At 35.4% G+C, this 18383-nt stretch overlaps 3 protein-coding genes across 5 annotated transcripts; 1 reads left to right on the top strand and 2 right to left on the bottom strand.

The window, feature by feature from the left end:
* Nucleotides 1–520: 520 nt before the first annotated feature.
* Nucleotides 521–4756, top strand: LOC107850250 (phytochrome-interacting ankyrin-repeat protein 2). Of its 2 annotated transcripts, none has more exons than XM_047401251.1 (3): nt 521–2223; nt 3675–3864; nt 3956–4756. In XM_047401251.1, exons 1-3 carry the CDS (start codon nt 2098–2100, stop codon nt 4168–4170), a joined length of 531 nt encoding a protein of 176 aa, XP_047257207.1. In that variant the 5' UTR covers nt 521–2097; the 3' UTR covers nt 4171–4756. The 2 variants fall into 2 exon arrangements, with proteins under 2 accessions (XP_047257207.1, XP_016550138.1); XM_016694652.2 differs by having other exon boundaries at nt 3675–3846.
* On the bottom strand, nt 4619–7678 carry LOC107850251 (guanine nucleotide-binding protein subunit gamma 2). Its single transcript, XM_016694653.2, has 4 exons — nt 7267–7678; nt 5906–5958; nt 5726–5770; nt 4619–4899 (listed from the first exon to the last, which is right to left on the bottom strand). Exons 1-4 carry the CDS (start codon nt 7456–7458, stop codon nt 4818–4820), a joined length of 372 nt encoding a protein of 123 aa, XP_016550139.2. The 5' UTR covers nt 7459–7678; the 3' UTR covers nt 4619–4817.
* Nucleotides 7679–9313: 1635 nt separating this feature from the next.
* Nucleotides 9314–17795, bottom strand: LOC107850248 (endonuclease V). Of its 2 annotated transcripts, none has more exons than XM_016694651.2 (8): nt 17446–17795; nt 15226–15489; nt 14466–14528; nt 12651–12690; nt 11609–11673; nt 11058–11171; nt 9752–9880; nt 9314–9501 (listed from the first exon to the last, which is right to left on the bottom strand). In XM_016694651.2, exons 1-8 carry the CDS (start codon nt 17584–17586, stop codon nt 9460–9462), a joined length of 858 nt encoding a protein of 285 aa, XP_016550137.2. In that variant the 5' UTR covers nt 17587–17795; the 3' UTR covers nt 9314–9459. The 2 variants fall into 2 exon arrangements, with proteins under 2 accessions (XP_016550137.2, XP_047257206.1); XM_047401250.1 differs by having other exon boundaries at nt 15226–15484; nt 17446–17644.
* Nucleotides 17796–18383: the final 588 nt, after the last annotated feature.

Genomic DNA, 18383 nt, shown 5'->3' on the forward strand with positions numbered 1-18383 from the left:
TGTCACATTTTCTTTTCATAAAGTTTTCTTACTACGTTGTACTAACGTTGATATCTTTATTGCAGTGATTTGAATAACTTTATTAATAGAAATTCTCATAAATCCTTCACGACATTGTTGCCTGGGTTTTTCAAGTATATTAGTTTCTTCGGTTTCATTCGTCGGCTTAAAAATAAGTAAGAATCTTTTTACTTCTAACCCATATCTAATTAATAATATTATTTCATTTTAAATTATGAATATTTTCTATGTGTTAGTTTCAATTTGATTAGCTAGGATTTCTAAATAGCCCGAGTTAGAATTTTATTTTACATTATATTAAGAGTAATATTTTAATGATGATAAGTTAAAATTCGCGTGCAACGCACGTACACTAATCTAATACATTATAAAAATATAATCAATGATTTTGTAAGAATTTGACTTTAAGAATTAAATCAAATTAATTTCATTTAATATTCGATGCATATTTCTAAAACTCATAAAACTAAATCAAACGTAGATAAAATAAAATCAAACAACCGAACGCTCAACGCCTTTTAAAAACAATAAAATATTGTGCCCAATCCTCCTAGTCCTATCAAATTAAGTACTCAAAAATTCCCAATTTCTAGGGTTTCATTTTCCTCTCAAAAACCCTATTTTGCTTACAATTCAATCACAATAATTCATATATGCAACCGCCAAGCACATTCCAAATTGGATTCAAATTCATATAATTCATATACGTATATATATATATATATATATATATATTTATTTTTGGTATTAATTTCATTATGATGGTATTTTTCTTCCTTCGTTTTGCTCCTTGTTCGCTTATTAATGCAATTAAGCTTACTAATCTTCGTGTTTTTGGTCCTGGTTTGAATCCTTTTGCTCCTTACAACTTAGCTAATCATTCCTCTCGCTAAACCCCTCCTAATTTTTTTGACTACTTTGCTTATTTGGTTCTTTTTTTTTTTTCAATCAATCATGTAAATTGAAGTAAAGGGGTTTTCGATATTACCGCCTTTTTTCGGGTTTTAGTTGCTCAAGAATTTGGGAATAAGTGAAGGATTTTGGGAGATTATTGCCTTTTTTGGGTCTTAGTTGCTCAAGCATTACTGGGTTGTTGTCAAAATCGGGAGTTTGAGGTTTCTTGGTTTGTTTTTTCAATCAATCATGTGAATTGAACTGAAGGGGTGTCGAAATTATCGCCTTTCTTGGGTCTTAGTTGCTCAAGAATTTCTGGGTTGTTTGAGAATTTGGGAATTAGTGAAGGGTTTTGAGAAATTATTGCCTTTTTGGGTCTTAGTTGCTCAAGAATATCTGGGTTATTTGAGAATTTGGGAATTAGAGGTCTATCAATCATGTAAATTGAAGTAAAGGGGTTTCAAAATTATCGCCTTTTTTGGGTCTTAGTTGCTCAAGAATATCTGGGTTGTTATCAAAATCGGGAATTAGTGGTTTCTTGGTTTTTTTTTTTTCAATCAATCATGTGAATTGAAGTGAAGGGGTGTCGAAATTATCGCCTTTCTTGGGTCTTAGTTGCTCAAGAATTTCTGGGCTGTTATCGGAATTGGGAAATAGTAACAGTCTCGTTGGAAAGATTATCAAGAACTAGAGGTTTGGTGGATCATTTTTTCGATCAATTATGTGAATCGAAGTGAAGGGGTTTCCGGAATTAGTGGCCTCTTTGGGGTCATACTTGCTCAAGAATTTCTGGATTGTTTTCGATATAGGGAATTAACAACAATCTCATCATAAAGTTTATTGGGAATTTACAATAATCTGTGTTTAGTGAGGTAAAAGATCCTTGATTATTAGTATTGAGAATTACTCATAGAGTTCTGTGTTCGAACTTGTTGATGTGAGGGATCATTGGTGATGTAAAAGATCTTTGATTTTAGTATTGAGGATTACTCATAGAGTTATGTGTTCAAACTTGTTGATTGCGAGGGACTATTGGTGATATAGAAGAGCTTTGATATTAGTATTGAGAATTACTCATAGACTTCTGTGTTTGAACTTGTTAATTGTAAGGAAATATTGGTAAGTTGTGTTGCGGTTGAGGTTTGTGTCGGTTTAATAAAAAGGGGAAACAGAAAAAGGAAGATGGAAGAAGAGCGATTGAATATAAGTAGGCGATCGAGAAGAATGCAGATTGTTGCAGGTGGTGATATGGATGACCGAGGCTGGACTCTGCTTCATGTTGTTGCTAGGAAAGGTGACCTGAAAGAGGTACTTGTTTCTTTTATGCATTTTCATTATGGTCTTACAGTACGACAATTACTTGAATATGTTAGGTATGCTGCATCTTTGATCATGTGATATAGTGTTTAATGTTACATATGAACTTATTTTTGTCTCTGTGCTATTGGACTACTGATATAGTTCGTACTAGTACTAGAAAATATCCACTATTAGCCTGGCAAGAAGAACAGACAAACCAAAGAATGTGTGCTTTTATTTAGTTTTGCAAGTTGCACTGTTAATCATAGAGTATTCCCCGAGATGATACCTGTGGAAAGAATAGACATTGAAATTTATGTACCTTTGTGAATCAGTAGCAAAGAAACTTATTCAATCTTCAGCTTTTGTTAGCACATCAGCAAGCCAGTCTAAAATGTGCACAATTTGCCATCCTATCTTCTATTTACCTCCCCCAAAAGAAAATTGTCATCATTGCATCTTGAGGGAAAGAATCCTACAAAGAAAATGTTATATTTAAATAAGACAGCCTATTAGAACATATGAAAAATCTATTATTGGGAAACTGGACAGCTCCTCTGAGGAGAATTCTGTAAACAGAAGACTGCTTAAAATGTATTCCATCGACTCTTTCTTTTTGTTTGAATGAAAACAGGCGAAATATATAAGGTGTGTGGAGGAAACGACTACTATTTTAAATGAAGTGAAAACATACTTAGTCCTATGTATTGAGAAAGGAAAAGGAAATATGTGTTCTTAGATCTGTAGTTAGAGTATGAAGTTTACTTGCATCGATGGTGACATTGACTCTGTTATGCTGAAGCTCAGCTTATGCTTGCACGGTCGTTTTCAATGTCAAATACTAGTAGGAAGTATTTCTGAAGACTAGGAAACCACCGAGTTGATCCTCTTTAATTCATGGATAACTTTTCAGCAGAGACCCATACTCTTCCTCTTCCTAGAGGAAATTATGTAGATACCAATTATGTCTTCCAGATGTAGTAAGGCTAAGTATTAAGACGACTCCTTTAGATTAAGAATTTAATAGATTGCAGTTTGCACATGTCAAGTCTTTTGTTTGATAGATTACTGGGATTAGCTGATTTTGATTGTGTGACAAATATTTCTTCAATCTTTTCCTGTCAACTATCATGATAGTATTTCATTTCAGAGTGTAGCTTTTCTCAATATTATTAACTCTTTTCCGAAATGTAATAGGTAATACGTTATCCCTGAATGTGTTGTAGTGATCCTGGGTAGCAAGGAGTATGCATCAGTTTCATCACATTTTCGGTTTCCCTTACTTCCTTTTTCTATTTGTTTCACTATCTTTTAATAAAGTAGCCCATTCTATGAGAATTTCTTGTGCGGGTGCACTTCTGATGGATCCGTACCTTTTGAACCCTTTCTTCTCATTGCAATATTCTTGCCTTGCTTTCCACTGGTTGTGTTAATTCTGAATGTTTTCATTCTATCAACAGGTCAAAAGACTTCTTAATGAAGGCATGGATGCAAATGTGACTGCTGGGGGGCCTAAGTCACTTGGTGTGACACCACTTCATCTTGCTGCTAAGGGTGGTCACCTCCGAGTTATGGATGAATTGCTTGAGAGAGGTGCTGATATTGATGCACGAACCAAGGGTGTCTGTGGGTGTAAGTATCTATTTTCATGTAAAGCAGATGCCCCCCTATTATAAAGTTAATCTCGTCATTCATCCTCTCTAACGTCCTTATCTTCTTTGTGCTTATTTGTTTTTTGCAGGGACTCCACTCCATCATGCAGCTAAAGAAAGAAAGAGGAAAGCAATCAGATTCTTGATCAGAAACGGTGCATTTTTGCCAGATGACATCCATGATACCAGGTTCAATCCACCACTCCACTATTGTCCTGGTCTTGAATGGGCTTACGAGGAGATGAAGCTGCTGCAACTAGAAAGTTCATCATCTGGCGAGGCCTCTTACAGCTCGGAGAGCTGAGGTGCAGCCTCTGCTTGTTCCACAAGGAAGAAACATGAGCATCCACGTTCTGTATTTCTCCATTCATAGTCAACTTCGTCACATCTAGAATCGTTCTCAGTAAACTCCACAGTTGCAGTTGGATTTGGAGTCCTGGAATATGGTTGTAGACTACGTCGTGATGTGATATTCACTGGAGGTAGATATGGTAGTTATAGGAACACTATATGTCTGTCTGCTATCTGGATGTCTCTCTGAATTTTCTATACAAACTTAGTCTGAGCTTTATTAAACCTTGTGGTGTAAACATTTCATTTGCCATTAATCTTTCCTATGCCTTTTTTGATAAGAGTATTTCTACCAGCACCAGTTACTTGGTCGACTCATCTTGCTGGGAAGTCTGGAGAATGCAGCACAAAGTGAATGGGCAATGTGCTGTGGGTCAGTTTCGGGTTGGGGAGCGCCGAGAGACCAGAAGAATGACAATGGGTTATTAAACTTAAAATCAACAGAGTAATTTTGTCACATCACAACATTAGCAATTGGATAGAATTTTAAAGAGCCAAGAAGCCATAGGAATTAAAATTTCTAATTACAAAATAAACTTTAAAAAAAAAAAAAAGATGATATAAAAAATGCTTTGCTCAATTTGTGTTACAAATGCCTTTTTATATCCAGCGTTTGTTGCGCCTTGAATCATTAGCTCCATGAAACCATCTATCCAAATGAACATTTATTGGTCCTCTAGTCCTGCAATACAATAATCATCTTCACTGTATATGTTGGTTTGCAAAAGAAAAGTTCCACATCGGTAGCTGAAAAGACTAAACGCTACACGTAAAGGGTAGAATCTATTAATGGCGTGAGACCTTTCAAAAAACCGTACATGTAAATGGTAGGATCTCTTAATGGCGTGAGACCTTACAAAAAACTGTGCGGGTTAGGCCTAAAGCGAACAATATCACACCATATAACAGTATCCATATAAGTGTATATAGAGCAAACACCAATGTTTGGAAGTAACATGAATGATCTAATGTTATTACTATTCCTTGTCTAGATTGTTTTATCTTGAGCCGGGTTTCTATCGGAAACAACCTCTCCATCTCACCTCTGAGATAGTGGTATGGACAACGTACACTAACGCTCCCCAGACCCCACTTGGTGGAAATATACTGAGTATGTTGTTGTTGTAATTAGTTCAAGTGGTGATAATAGTCCAAAACTATATAAAGAGATTATAGTCATGAACTTACCGGAGTAATCTTTTTCGAGTGTCTAATTCTACGAGGTATTTGTTGTCGTCTACCACAGTAGCGGAGCCAAAAATTTGACAAAAGGTGTGCAAAGTTTCTTCGCCACATTAAAAATACACTCATAATAGCTATTAGTTAACCTCTATTCGCCACATAATTTTCCCGCGACGGATGTGCACCAAGTCACCCTTCGCCTAAGGTGACTCCCGCCCCTATCTACCATCACAGGTATCGGGTAATTCTATCCATCTAGCTTCGATAATAGGAAGAAATTATAATGATGATAAAAGTAAAAAGAACAAAATTAAGGTAAATCTTACACTGGAAGAAGAGCATCAGGTATTAACTCAACACTTGAAACTAATCTGCAACCAAAATAAACACAACCAATTAAGTTAATTAGAGAATTTCTTTAAAAAATTTATACACAACAAATACAATGAGTTAATGACAAAACTATATAACAAAAATAGGAATAATTTATTTTTTCGAAAACTTACTCTCCGCAGACAAGGGAAGCTTCACCACATGAATCTAGCTGATCCAATTCTTCCTAAATAACAATACAAATATTCCCAAATCAGAAGAAAAATCTCAAAACCCAATAATTTTCTGTTTGTTTGATTGTTTGTTTTAAGGTTGAATGGACCCAAAAAAATTATGACCACTAAAAAATTGAAGAAAAATAATACTCTTCTGTCTCAATTTATATGGCACCTCCCAAATCTCGAGATTAAATAAGTCTCTCTTTATTAGATCGTAATTTTTCATATGTCTTCTTTTTTTTTAGTAACTGTGGTGCTCGAGTCAGTTTTCACGCACTTCGACTAATTCACGGTACCTTGATACCTCCCACCAACTCCAATTACCGGATAACGCTATCCTCCAAGGCTAAAATCGATATGAAGAAATCACCTAGTATTTTTGTCTTCGCAATCTTTTAAATATTTTGAATTGTTACAGCCTGTTTGGATGGTGGTTTGCCATGGTATGGTTACCATGGGAACCATGTTTGTTTCCATGGTTTTCTAAAAATGGTGGTATGGTATATTAATCAAACCATGGGATGAGGCAATTTCTTGAACCACTAATTTGGTGGTGTGGCATGGTACTCCCTTTTTTTTTCCAACTTTGCCCTTATATAATTTTATTAAATCCCATTATACCCTTTTACTCTTCTTAACCTTACATACTCTCTTCTTCAACTTAACTCTCTTCTTCACTACAGCATTCATCTCCGGCACCACCTTAGCAGTTAACATAGTAGTATCCTCAGAAGAAATAAGAGATGCTGCTACCCCATTGACGCCTTTTAGGGTTTTTCCATTTTCGGGGTTAGAATTTTCAGGTAGAATAGATATAGGTATAGATATTTTGTGAGGCCGACCACGACGGGTACGGTGGGAAGTGGAAGAAGGAGGTGGGTCGATGAGCACGACGTAGCTGACAGAGAAAATGACGTCATCAATACCCTCATTGAAAAATTATAACAAGTAGGGGTATTTTAGTAAAATTACCCGTTAACATACAATACCATACCATCAATCCAAACAAAAAAACTATTATTAAACCACAGTGAACGATACAGTTCATGTACAAACCATACTGTACCATACCATACTGTACCATACATTATGAAACTATGGTACAAATTAAAAACACATGAAGTGAGTAATTTCTATTTTTGATCTATTTTTAAGTATAGTGGACAAATAAAAACACATGAAGTGAGTAATTTCTAAATATGTAAATTTCACTTTAAATAAGTTAACGGTTTCATGCTCAAATTTAAACTATTTAATTCTTAAAATTCGAATGGTATGGTGACGCATAAACTGAGACGGAGTGAGTAAGTAATAACCTGAATGATGTGGATTTGTTGATTGAGAGCAGCAATAGCAGCAGCAAGACGATGTTTACCCATAACCATATTACTATTACTATTATTATGATTATTATTCGGAGCCCCGGTTCTTGAAACGGGTCTTACTACAGACGATGGAAGATTTGTTTGTACTTCATTCTGTTCTTGTGAAGCTGATGATGACTCCATTATAATACCAAAAAAAAAATTAAAAAAAATAAATTAGAGAGCTGCTATAATAAGATAATATGAAGAAATTGAGATTTGATTTGTGTTTTTGTTGGTTGGGGGGGGTTGGACTGACAGATGAAGATATTAATGATGAGTTGTTATGTGGGGTTGTAAGAAAGGTAGATCAAAGAAGAATGGTCAAAAAAGGTGAGTTGGGGACTGAGATTTGGGAACATTTGGAATAAAATAAGTTTGTTTTTCGTCTTTACTAGTATGTATTATTAAAATTAGATCCTTAATACTCCCTCCGTTACGAAATAAGTTAATTATTGGGAGTATTTATTGATGTTTTAAAATAAGTGAATCATTGAATTTTTTTTCGAATTTACCCTTATAATTTAACAACCAATTAACTTTTGAAAAGATATTACAAGGTCAGCTTTTTCTTTTTTGGAGGTAAAAATGAAAAGTTGTATTAAATTTATATCTTTAATATTTTTTCCTTAATCTGTGTGCCAAAATTCAATAATTCATTTATTATGAAACGGAGGAAGTATTAGTCGGTTTAAAAAAATTAATGAATAATTTGTATCTATTTTATCACTATTATTATTAAGTAATAGTACTATTTATTATGCGATGCATTTTCTAGTATTAGGTTTCTTATATTCGAAAGATATATAGTCAAATTACATAATATTTGCATGCAACAGAGATCCAATTTCGTGTATCCGATTAAGCAAGCCCTGTCCGCCAGCTTCCATCCAGACAAAAAAGGTGAGTACCTAGCGCGAAAGGTTGCTTTACTAAGTAAGATAAGGCAAGAAGTAAGGACGTAGCAGCTACACAAAAGCCCTTGCTTCTTAGCGCATTCCTTTTCTTGCTCGTTAACACTGTTTGTTGATTTTTGAAAGAAAGGGCGGCGCTTGAAGAAGCGAAGCGAGCCTAGAGTAGCAGCCTATTATGTTTTTCCAGCCCCTTTGATATCTTATTAGTCAAGCTATTTGAAGTAACTGATAAAGTTATTGTCATGTGATCAGAAGGTCACGGGTTCAAGTTCAGAAAACAGTCTCTGACAAAAATGCATGGTAAGATTACGTACAATACACCCTTGTGATAGAGCCCTTTTTTGGACCTTGTGTATAATGAAAACTTTAGTGCATTGAACTATCCTTTTTTTATAATGTGTATCAAGCCAATAGTGGACAAGTATTATTGAACCAAAGGAGTAAGTACTTTAGTTTTGTAAGTATAATACTTTAGTTCTGAAAGTATACATTTAAACATCTTAAATTTGATCCGAATTGAAAAGTAAATAATTTAACTTGTTTTCATTATGTCTCGTGCATATCCGATGTTCACGTGACATAGTAAAGATAAATTGAGTTGTCTAGATATGCATATTTAAAAGTCATACAATACATAAACGTGCTTTTTAACTTAGCTGCAATGTCCAATACCGGCATTGGAGATTTGTGTTGTTAGAAACTAACTCATAGTTAGGATCTCAGAACGATTTATTCAAATTACTGACCGCATACATATTATGCATACACCATCAAGAAAGTAATCTTCCTGGGTGCGGAATTTAATTCTTTGTACTAATCAATATTGCAAGAGAGACAAACTCGAGCTCGTCTCTAAGGTAGTGATATGGACTGCGTACGCTTGATCCTCCCCGGGCCCCACTTTGTGGGAGTATACTGAGTATGTTGTTGTTGACAAACTCAAGCTTATTTGCTCGACCCCTTGCAGCCACCTACTCACCCTGTCCCGCGTTAGCAAGGTCCGGGAAGGGCCCACCTCAAGGTGTGATAAAGATAGTCTACCCAAATGCAAACATTATCGATTGTTTCCTTGAACTAAAAAATAATAAAGCACCAAAAAGGTAAATTTGATTTATTTCAACAAATCTTGAACTCAAAACTTATGGTTGCATCGTATTATCAACATGATCATAATTTGCTCATACTCAGAACCTATCAAATAACAAAGAACTGAGAGAAGTGTGGACACAAATCATCGATTATTCCGCAGGCATTCCCTTGATCTTATATCAGCCTACACATCAGAGGTAAGAGAATTGAGTTAAAGGGCACCCCGATGCACTAAAGCTCCCGCTATGCGCGGGTCCAGGGAAGGGCCGAACCACAAGGTTCTATTCTACACAGCCTTACCCCACCGAATTGAGTTCAGAATTATAAATAAACATCACCAGCAGCAGCAGTGCCATGACGACCAAGACTAGAAGGTTTAGAAGGCAGAAATCAGATATCACTAGCAAACTGCGCGGAAAAATTCCAACACTAACCTGCCGGATGGGCTCTGGAACACGAAATCTGCATACCATCCTCACAATTTCAATGGCTGTGGCGAGAGATATACGATGACCAACTGAAATAAATATGGGCTTCAAAGAGCCCTGAGATGATCGCATTGCCTGCATACGACTTAATCAAATTATACCTAATTTGAACCTTGTGATGAAAGAGAATAGATACTACAGCGAAATTCACACGTAAATCGTAGTCGATTCAACCCGAAGTTACAGCTCACATTTCTGGAACTAGCAGTTAAAAAGAGCATGTCACCAGTATATTATACTATAGTGTGTGTAATAAGACTATAACATAATATGCCACAGACTATCAATGGTAAAGCCATTTCAGCATACTGGAAGCATGAAGTCCAATATGCTAAGTTGCGCGGACTCTTCACTTTCGATGCCGCACCCGTGTCGGATTCTCCAAAAATACACTAGTTTTGGCGAATCCGACACACACCCAGTGACTGTTTTGAAGAGTCACTGTTAGAGAAAAAAAAACAAATTCCACGCCTTAGTGACTTAGTCTGAGGTGAATAGACCAGAAGCTGGCATTACAATGACATCCACACTGAAAAAGGATTATTTAACTCAGTGATCAGATAACGTCAATGTTTTAGGTAGACGCCCGGCTTTGACTTTCATGAGTCATTATTGGTAGACACAAACGACGATAAATTGCAACAGATTTTAAGTCCAAATTTACTGAGTAACCATTCATTTAGTACAGAAGAATGATTCATGGGAGTGAAACAGTTAGGATTCATATAGATGACCCCAACTTGTTTGAGACGGAGGCATAGTTGTTGCAGTTGACATATTTCAAGGAGTAAAGAAAAAGTGATGAAAACCTTTCGACATATCAGAATAAACCGTCCCAGTACACCCAACAGAAAAAAGATTGATGAGAATGGAAAACCATGTCCTATTATCTAAATTTTCTCATGCAACATCTTTGCAATCCTGTTAAGTTTAAAGAAACCCCTATGGTGACATCAAGATTTTGAAAGAGAGAGAACATTGTATCGTGCATTTAAAATGGAGTCCAGCGGTGGCATTGATTGGCATCTAAATGTCAAAATCAGGTTAAAAGATGAGGCATTTGGCAAGTAGAAGAAAATGGAATTCTGTGAAAAACTTCACTATAAGAACCATAATCACGGGACATCCACGATGGGAGGCCCTATCATAACTTGGTTTCTAAATGCAATGGCATTCACTGGAAATAATCAAACACAACACTTCACAAAATAAATGTATTATCTTGTGGATATAAAATAATTAACTATCTTACCGCTCCCCACGTACATCCGGAGTCCCCAATTAGTGGCAAGATATTTTCAGGAGAGTCTGCTGATTGAAGGAGTTCTCTTACCCGAGATTGTGTAAGACCATCAACATGGTGCAACTAGAAAAAGAAAAGACAAAAGAGACGGAGTATTTATAAACCATTTCACAATTGTTGCAACTAGTTATACAGAAATAATTCAATATCTTTGAGCTATCAGTTTTAAAAAAAGGCAGTCATGTGCACAAAGGATTATTATTGAACCTATTGAGGATTCAATGATAGCCGAGGGTCTTTCGGAAACAGCCTCTCTACCTCCACAAGGTAGGGTCAAGGTCTCATATACTCTACCTTCCCCAGACCCTACTTGTGGGATTACATTGAGTATGTTATTGTTGTGGATTCAATGATAAAGATCCAACAATGATCTCTCTTTCCTTCCCATATTAGGTTTGATTTATGTTCCCTTGCTAAGAGGGAACAAACAAAAGCACATTTCAATTGAGTCTACCAAGATTTTTATGAACCTTTAGGTGGACAAAGAAATTTAAACTTACATTCTTTCCGACTCCAACAGTAGGAAGATCAGCTAAGACACCAATATGACAAGCCAAGCCAAAACCTGCAGTACATAGTTGTGGTTGTCAAGTTTTTAGCAAAAAAAGTGTGAAAAAATACTGTCGGGACAATGAGAACAGGAGAAATCCATATCTGCATACTCAATCACCAGTTTGAATTGATAAAGATGACTCATGTCCATATGATATCAAATTTAACAAATCTCTCAAGTTGAACAGACAAGCGGTACAGATAAACTAATCAGTGAGGTCAAACTTTCTAGCCCAACAGTAGCCCAAATAGCATCTAAGAGAAGCTGGAATCAAGAGGATGATTAAAGCTGGAATATCTTTACAAAGCCATGGCAGAACTTCAGACTCGAACAGTTCAGACCCTTGTTAACTGGATTTGGAAGGTCGTGAAACTACTCTTGCCACCAATTTTTAGCACCAACATATGATTGTGTTCTTCAATCCAGCCAAATTATCATCGGGATAAAGAAGATCGTGATTAGCAGTAACCAATTCCTTCTTATAACACAAATATGAGAGCGTCAACTTAGTGTCATAGATTAAGCTCATTGATCTCGAGATGTAATCGAAAGTCTTAGAGAATGATTAAGGGAGCTGCAGTATTACGTCAGCTAAGAACAAGTTACGTTTCAGCTCGTCTGTTTGAAAAAAGCATTAGCAACACATATATAAGAAGAAGAGTATAAAATAGAGAAATATCCAAAGAACTGTGTAATTACCTAAATAATTTAAACTAGTTACATTTTTCTTAGAATAGGTTTTGGCAATAAAAGTTAGAAATTACTTTAACAGAGACATAAATTAGGTTGTAAACGCTAGATGAAGAATATGATCATGATGATGGACGATCTCCTCAATATCGCTAAGTATCTTATACACAAAATATGGAGAAAGCATGGCATCTTCCAATGTAGAGTCATAAGCAATCTGCTAGACTTAGGTAATCAGAAAACCATCTGCTAGACTTAGAATTCTCTTTTTTCCAGATTCAGATAGCAACAAAACTTACCTCGAGGATGAAGCAATCCATTGCCATCAACCATCAATAGCTGTCAACATAAAGGGTTATATAGATGTCAAGTATTAGATTTATATAGTCCAGCTCAACAGAACAAAGACCAGTGATGGGGTAGGAAGGGGTTGCGAAGCTATGGCACCACGATCTACTAGATTTCACTGTTTTACCACTTGAACGTGAAAGGGTAAGTATAAAATATTCATCAATTATCTAACTGTAATGATCATTCGTTACACATATTAGCCAGCACTACTAAACGACACCGTTAGAGCCTATTTAAATAAGTAATCAAGGGTGGTGATTAAATTAGATCAAGTACCAGATCAAGGGCTGAGATTCACTCAAAAGGGGGTATAAATATCAAATACAAACAGAAGAAAGGCATGTGAAATTGGTATGTTCTAAGCTCGTGTTCCTTCCAAAACTTCTTCTCTAAATCTCAATCCAAATTCTTATTCGTCCTCTTCCCAATTCTGTTCTTATCTTCCAAAATCCTTACCTTCCAGTGAAGTTATTTTCAATTAATTGGAAATGAGCTGATCTACAAATTGACTATTGATTCAGGTATGCAGTTGCTTCGAGCTGGGTTGTTCACCTTTGGAATCGAGTTGCTGAGCTAGCTTATCTAGGATTTTCCTTCAGTTTTAGTACTCTTTGCGATTTAATTGAATTTCAGTTAGACATTTCCGAAATTCGGTTATTACTGTTTGAACACTGTTCAGCGTGAAGTTAGTGTAATTGTTGAGTTGTTGTCGATTTAATTTGTTGTGATTGTTGGAGTTCATTACACTAACCCTTAAGATTTAACGAAAAAAATTGATAACCTATTAGCCAAGAATAATGAAAATCAAACAACAGCAAATGTATCTCATGAGCCTGACAAGAGTGTGTTGACTGACAAGAAAAATGAAAAGTGGGGGAAAGTACACTACTGTGTTTTCCTTTTTCCAATTAGCAAGAAAGCTGAGAACTCGTTTATGCTTGCAAAAATTTTCTCGCAATTCTGGTTCCAAAGAAGTTGAAGATTTGAGGAAATCCAAATCAGTAGCATTCTTCTAAAGTAATGTTCTTTTCACTTTCCTGAGGTAACAACTTTCTGTGGACTCTCTTACAGTCTAGACACGAAAATGTATAAAATCTTAACTTCATCACTACAAAACAGTAGAGCCAGAATATCCAACTCAATAATGTCCATCGATCCTACTTCAGGTCGGGTATAAGAGAAAAAGGAAGGAGGAAGAATTACAATTACCCGTGAGAGCAAACTTTGTAGCATAAACCCTTTCTTAGCTGTATCTATATTGGAAATCAAAGTTCCGTACCCTTAAACTAAATATAACCACTAATTCTTAGATGTTTCGTTTCAGTTACACCACCAAATGAGGCTTCCGTTGTAGAACTTCAACATTATTCTTTTATATATTTTTTTCCCAAATTGTGCCTTTTTTCCTCCTGAGTACATTCTAGTAGGTAAGAGTACAAGCATGTGCTTCAATTATTTGAATAAGCGGGTGAGGTCAAACTTCCAGCATATATTGGGAGCGGCTTGGGTGTGAAGCAGAACACTGATGGTATGCGAAAGGTGTAGATTCGATTTAACCTACCCAATACTATCCAATGCCTTTCTGGGAGAGGATTGCAGCTCTAACGGTTCTTTTACATGGTAGATAGCAAACTTACACTTGTATCATAACATGTGGCAGATTCGAGCCAATATATAGCCTCTTCATTAATTTTCTACCATTTGCAGAATGAGAAATAAGTAGGGAGAGAGGGCAACAGAGGAGGAAAGTTGTCAACATTCACCTGCGGGTAGAAAGGATGAGCATTGTTCTTCATTTTATCCAAAAGTTCCAGAAGAACAGGAGCCTAAAGAATCAGTTCACACAATTACAGTAATCAGTTCACATTCACAACACCGTTGAGCTTGTACAATTTACAAAAGTTGATGCTCAAATAACAATAGTCTCTCATAACAAACATAAAAACAGCATCCTTTCAAATATAATCATATTCTTTTCTCCTCACGTTCAATGAAGACCATCGTTACATTTCCAATTTTTAGCAATGCGATAAGTGAAGATGAGAACTGACTGCAAAATGAAACACCAATAAGACATATTCTCTCTTTGGCCGACTCCGGATTCAAAACGTAGCGACGTCAGGGGGGAGTTACAAGCTTGTCTCCCAGTAGCTTTGACCCAGACCTGTATTTGTATTTAAAATATCCACTTAATACAACAACATACCCAGTGTAGTCCCACGGAGTGAGAGGTCTGGGAAGAGTAGAGTGTACCCAGACCTTACCCCTACCTCTGAGGTAGTGATGCTTTCCAAAAGATCCTCGGCCCAATTAAAAAAAAGGTCCTAAATATCCACTTAACATGTATAAATAGTTTATCGAGAATCCAGGAAGCTGTCTTCCTAGAATATAGAACCCATTAACTCAAAATTGTAGCTCCACCTCTTATAGACGTGATCATTCGTCTTACACAAACAAAGAAGGAAATAAGTCAAAACACATTGCGATCAAAGGAAAATTTTCAGCAGAACATATGTATAATACCTCTCTGAAAGCAAGGAAGCCAGGAACATATGGAATGTGAAGCCTAGCAATAGAAGAATCTTCGTAAACAACTTTGTGGGTCTGCAAATCCAACACAACAAGGGTGCCACAGGCAATAGATGAATCATCTTTTGAGAAACTTAAGTCAACCCCACCAACATACTTCAGTATTTCACAGCTCCCTTCTTTTTCTCTTGTGGGTAATCTCCATTTGAAGTCATCTTCAGTAATCAGTCGTCCCTTTAGAGAATCTTGAACCCTGATCTGATTAAAAAAGCATCGGACTTGTAAAGATTCAAACTTTACGTGTGCAAAACTACTACTACAACAACAATATGCCCAGTGTAATCCCACAAGTGCAGTCTTGAGAGGGTAGTGTGCACACAGACCTTACCCCTATTTTCGATAGACCCTTGGCTCAAGTAAAAGCATTACAAAGCAGTTCAAAAAAAAAAATGAAACAACAGGAGTGAAGAATCTAAAACAAAATGCCAAAGAAAGCATGACAAAGCACTCTCAGGAAAACAGAAAAGTCACTACCACAAAATAATACGATAATAGAAGAGCTAGAAACAGCAAATAGTACCAGAAATGGAATAGCAAGAAACTCCTAGAGTAATACTACGATTAGTGGTATGAAAGACTAAGCGAGATAACTCTCAACTACCTAACTAACCTCTACCTTAATTCGTTCCATAATATCCCATTAAGGTCATGTCCTCGGAAAGCTAGAGGTGTTTCATGTCTTGTCAAATCACCTCTCCCCAATACTACTACTGAAGCAAAAAAAACTCTAAATCTTTAGTAATCAGTTGACCCTTTAGAGAATCTTGAACCGTGAGCTAATTAAAACATTACCCAACTTGTAAAGACGCAAACTATACATATGAAAAACGCTACCGAACCAAAATACTTGCATATTCAGCAAATCAGTTCTCCCTGTAGAAAATCTTGAACCCTGAGCTGATTAAAACAGTACCTAACTTGTAAAGATTCAAACTTCATATGTACAAAATTTACTACTGAAGCAAAAACTTAACATATTCAATAATCAGTTGACCCTTTAGAGAATCTTGAATAATGAGCTAGTTAAAACAGTACCCAACTTGTAAAGACTAAAATTTTACATGTATAAAGTTACTACTGAGGAAAAAAAAAAAAAAATTTACATCCTCAGTAATCAGAGAATCTTGAACCCTGAGGTGATTGAAAAACCACCCCAACTTGTAAAGATTTGCAAAAATTACTACTGAAGCAAAAAAACTATATCTTCCGTGATCAGTTGCCCTTTAAAGAATCTTGAATCCTGAGCTGATTGAAACGGTACCAACGTGTGAAGATTCAAATTTACAACAACAACATACCCAGTGAAATCCCACAAGTGAGGTTTGGGGAGGGTAAGAGTGTACATAGAACTCACCCCTACTCATGGAGATAGAGAGGCTGCTTCCGAAGGACACTCAGCTCGAGTACAACAAATCAAAGTATGTACGGAAAGGGAAAACGACATTGAGGAAAAAAACATAGCAACTAATAAGGAAACACTAACATATGAACAACAAAATAGTGCAATAACTAAAACACCATAAACAACATATGATGATAGATATCAAAAGCAAGACGCTACAAGAATAAAGCTAATACTATGAACAAACACCACCAAGCCAACAAAAATTACTACTGAAGCCAAAAACACTATATCTTCCGTGATCAGAGTCCCCTTTAAAGAATCTTGAATCCTGAGCTGATTGAAACGGTACCCAACGTGTGAAGATTCAAATTTACAACAACAACATATCCAGTGAAATCCCACAAGTGAGGTTTGGGGAGGGTAGAGTGTACACAGAACTCACCCCTACTCATGGAGATAGAGAGGCTGCTTCCGAACGACCCTTTGCTCGAGTACAGCAAATCAAAGCAGGTATGGAAAGCGAAAACGACATTGAAAAAAAAAAAACATAGCAGCTAATAAGGAAACAGTAACAACAACAACAACAAAATAGTGCAACAACTAAAACACAGTAAACAACATATGATGACAGAAATCAAAAGCAAAACCAAGACACTACAAGAATAAAGCTAATACTAAAAGAACAAACACCATCAAGCCTAAACCTGTCAAAGATTCAAAATTTACAAGTGCAAATTATACCCAACATGTAAATACTCATAATTAACAAGTGCAGATTACAATTTAAGCATAATAAAAAGCATATTTACCCAATCCATTTGTTGTGAACTTTGAAATTGAGTAGAGAAATTACACCCTGAAGAAGAGTGTGAGGGTTCTTTGACATGGTTCATAATTTTCCACAATTCAGTTGATACATCAGATGTATGTATCAAATGAGACATTTTCATTGACCTTTATATACTATACCCCTTCCCATGATGGTGTTTGACCAAATTTTAAAAATTATACAGTATTAAATTAAAATTTATAGTCTAAATATTGAAGGAGTGTCTTTGAGTAACCGATAAAAATGTTAAGTTTAAGCATGTAGAGAAAAATTATATATAATAAATTTTTGTAGCTTTATTTTTTTCAAACTTCGTGCATAACATAAGTATTAGTATTTTTTGGATCTAAATGTTATTATACTATGTGCATTCGAGTAAATTTGTCATTTTTCTTTTTATATACTCCCTCCATTTCATAATAATAAGTTATTAGTTAAATTTTGCCATACATGTAAGAAAAGAAAAGAAGTAAACACATAAATTTATTATGTTTTTTCATTTATACCCTTTTCAAATTTCAAAACCTTAATAATACATTACTATCAATGCATATTTAATGGAGGGTAAATTTGAGAAAAAAAATTCAACATCTACCTTAAATTGTGAACCATTTACTTATTTTGAATACTAAAAAATACTCCAACAATTCACTTATTGTGGAACGGAGGAAGTACATGTTAAGAAATTATAAATAAAAAATTAATTTTACTAATTTATCTCTTAATAATTTCACAAATAAATGTGAATATTTTAAAAAAAAAAAATTAATTGCAAAGATGATACAGGAAAATTTCATTAATGTTTTTTGATTTAGTAAGATGACAACTAATATGTGACAATTATTTTTAGTAATATGGATCGAAGGGAGTAATATTTTAGCTCATTTATGTTTTTATGTCAAATATGTATTTTAAATA

Source organism: Capsicum annuum, chromosome 12 (genome assembly GCF_002878395.1).
Source record: "Capsicum annuum cultivar UCD-10X-F1 chromosome 12, UCD10Xv1.1, whole genome shotgun sequence".
Lineage (NCBI taxonomy): Eukaryota > Viridiplantae > Streptophyta > Magnoliopsida > Solanales > Solanaceae > Capsicum > Capsicum annuum.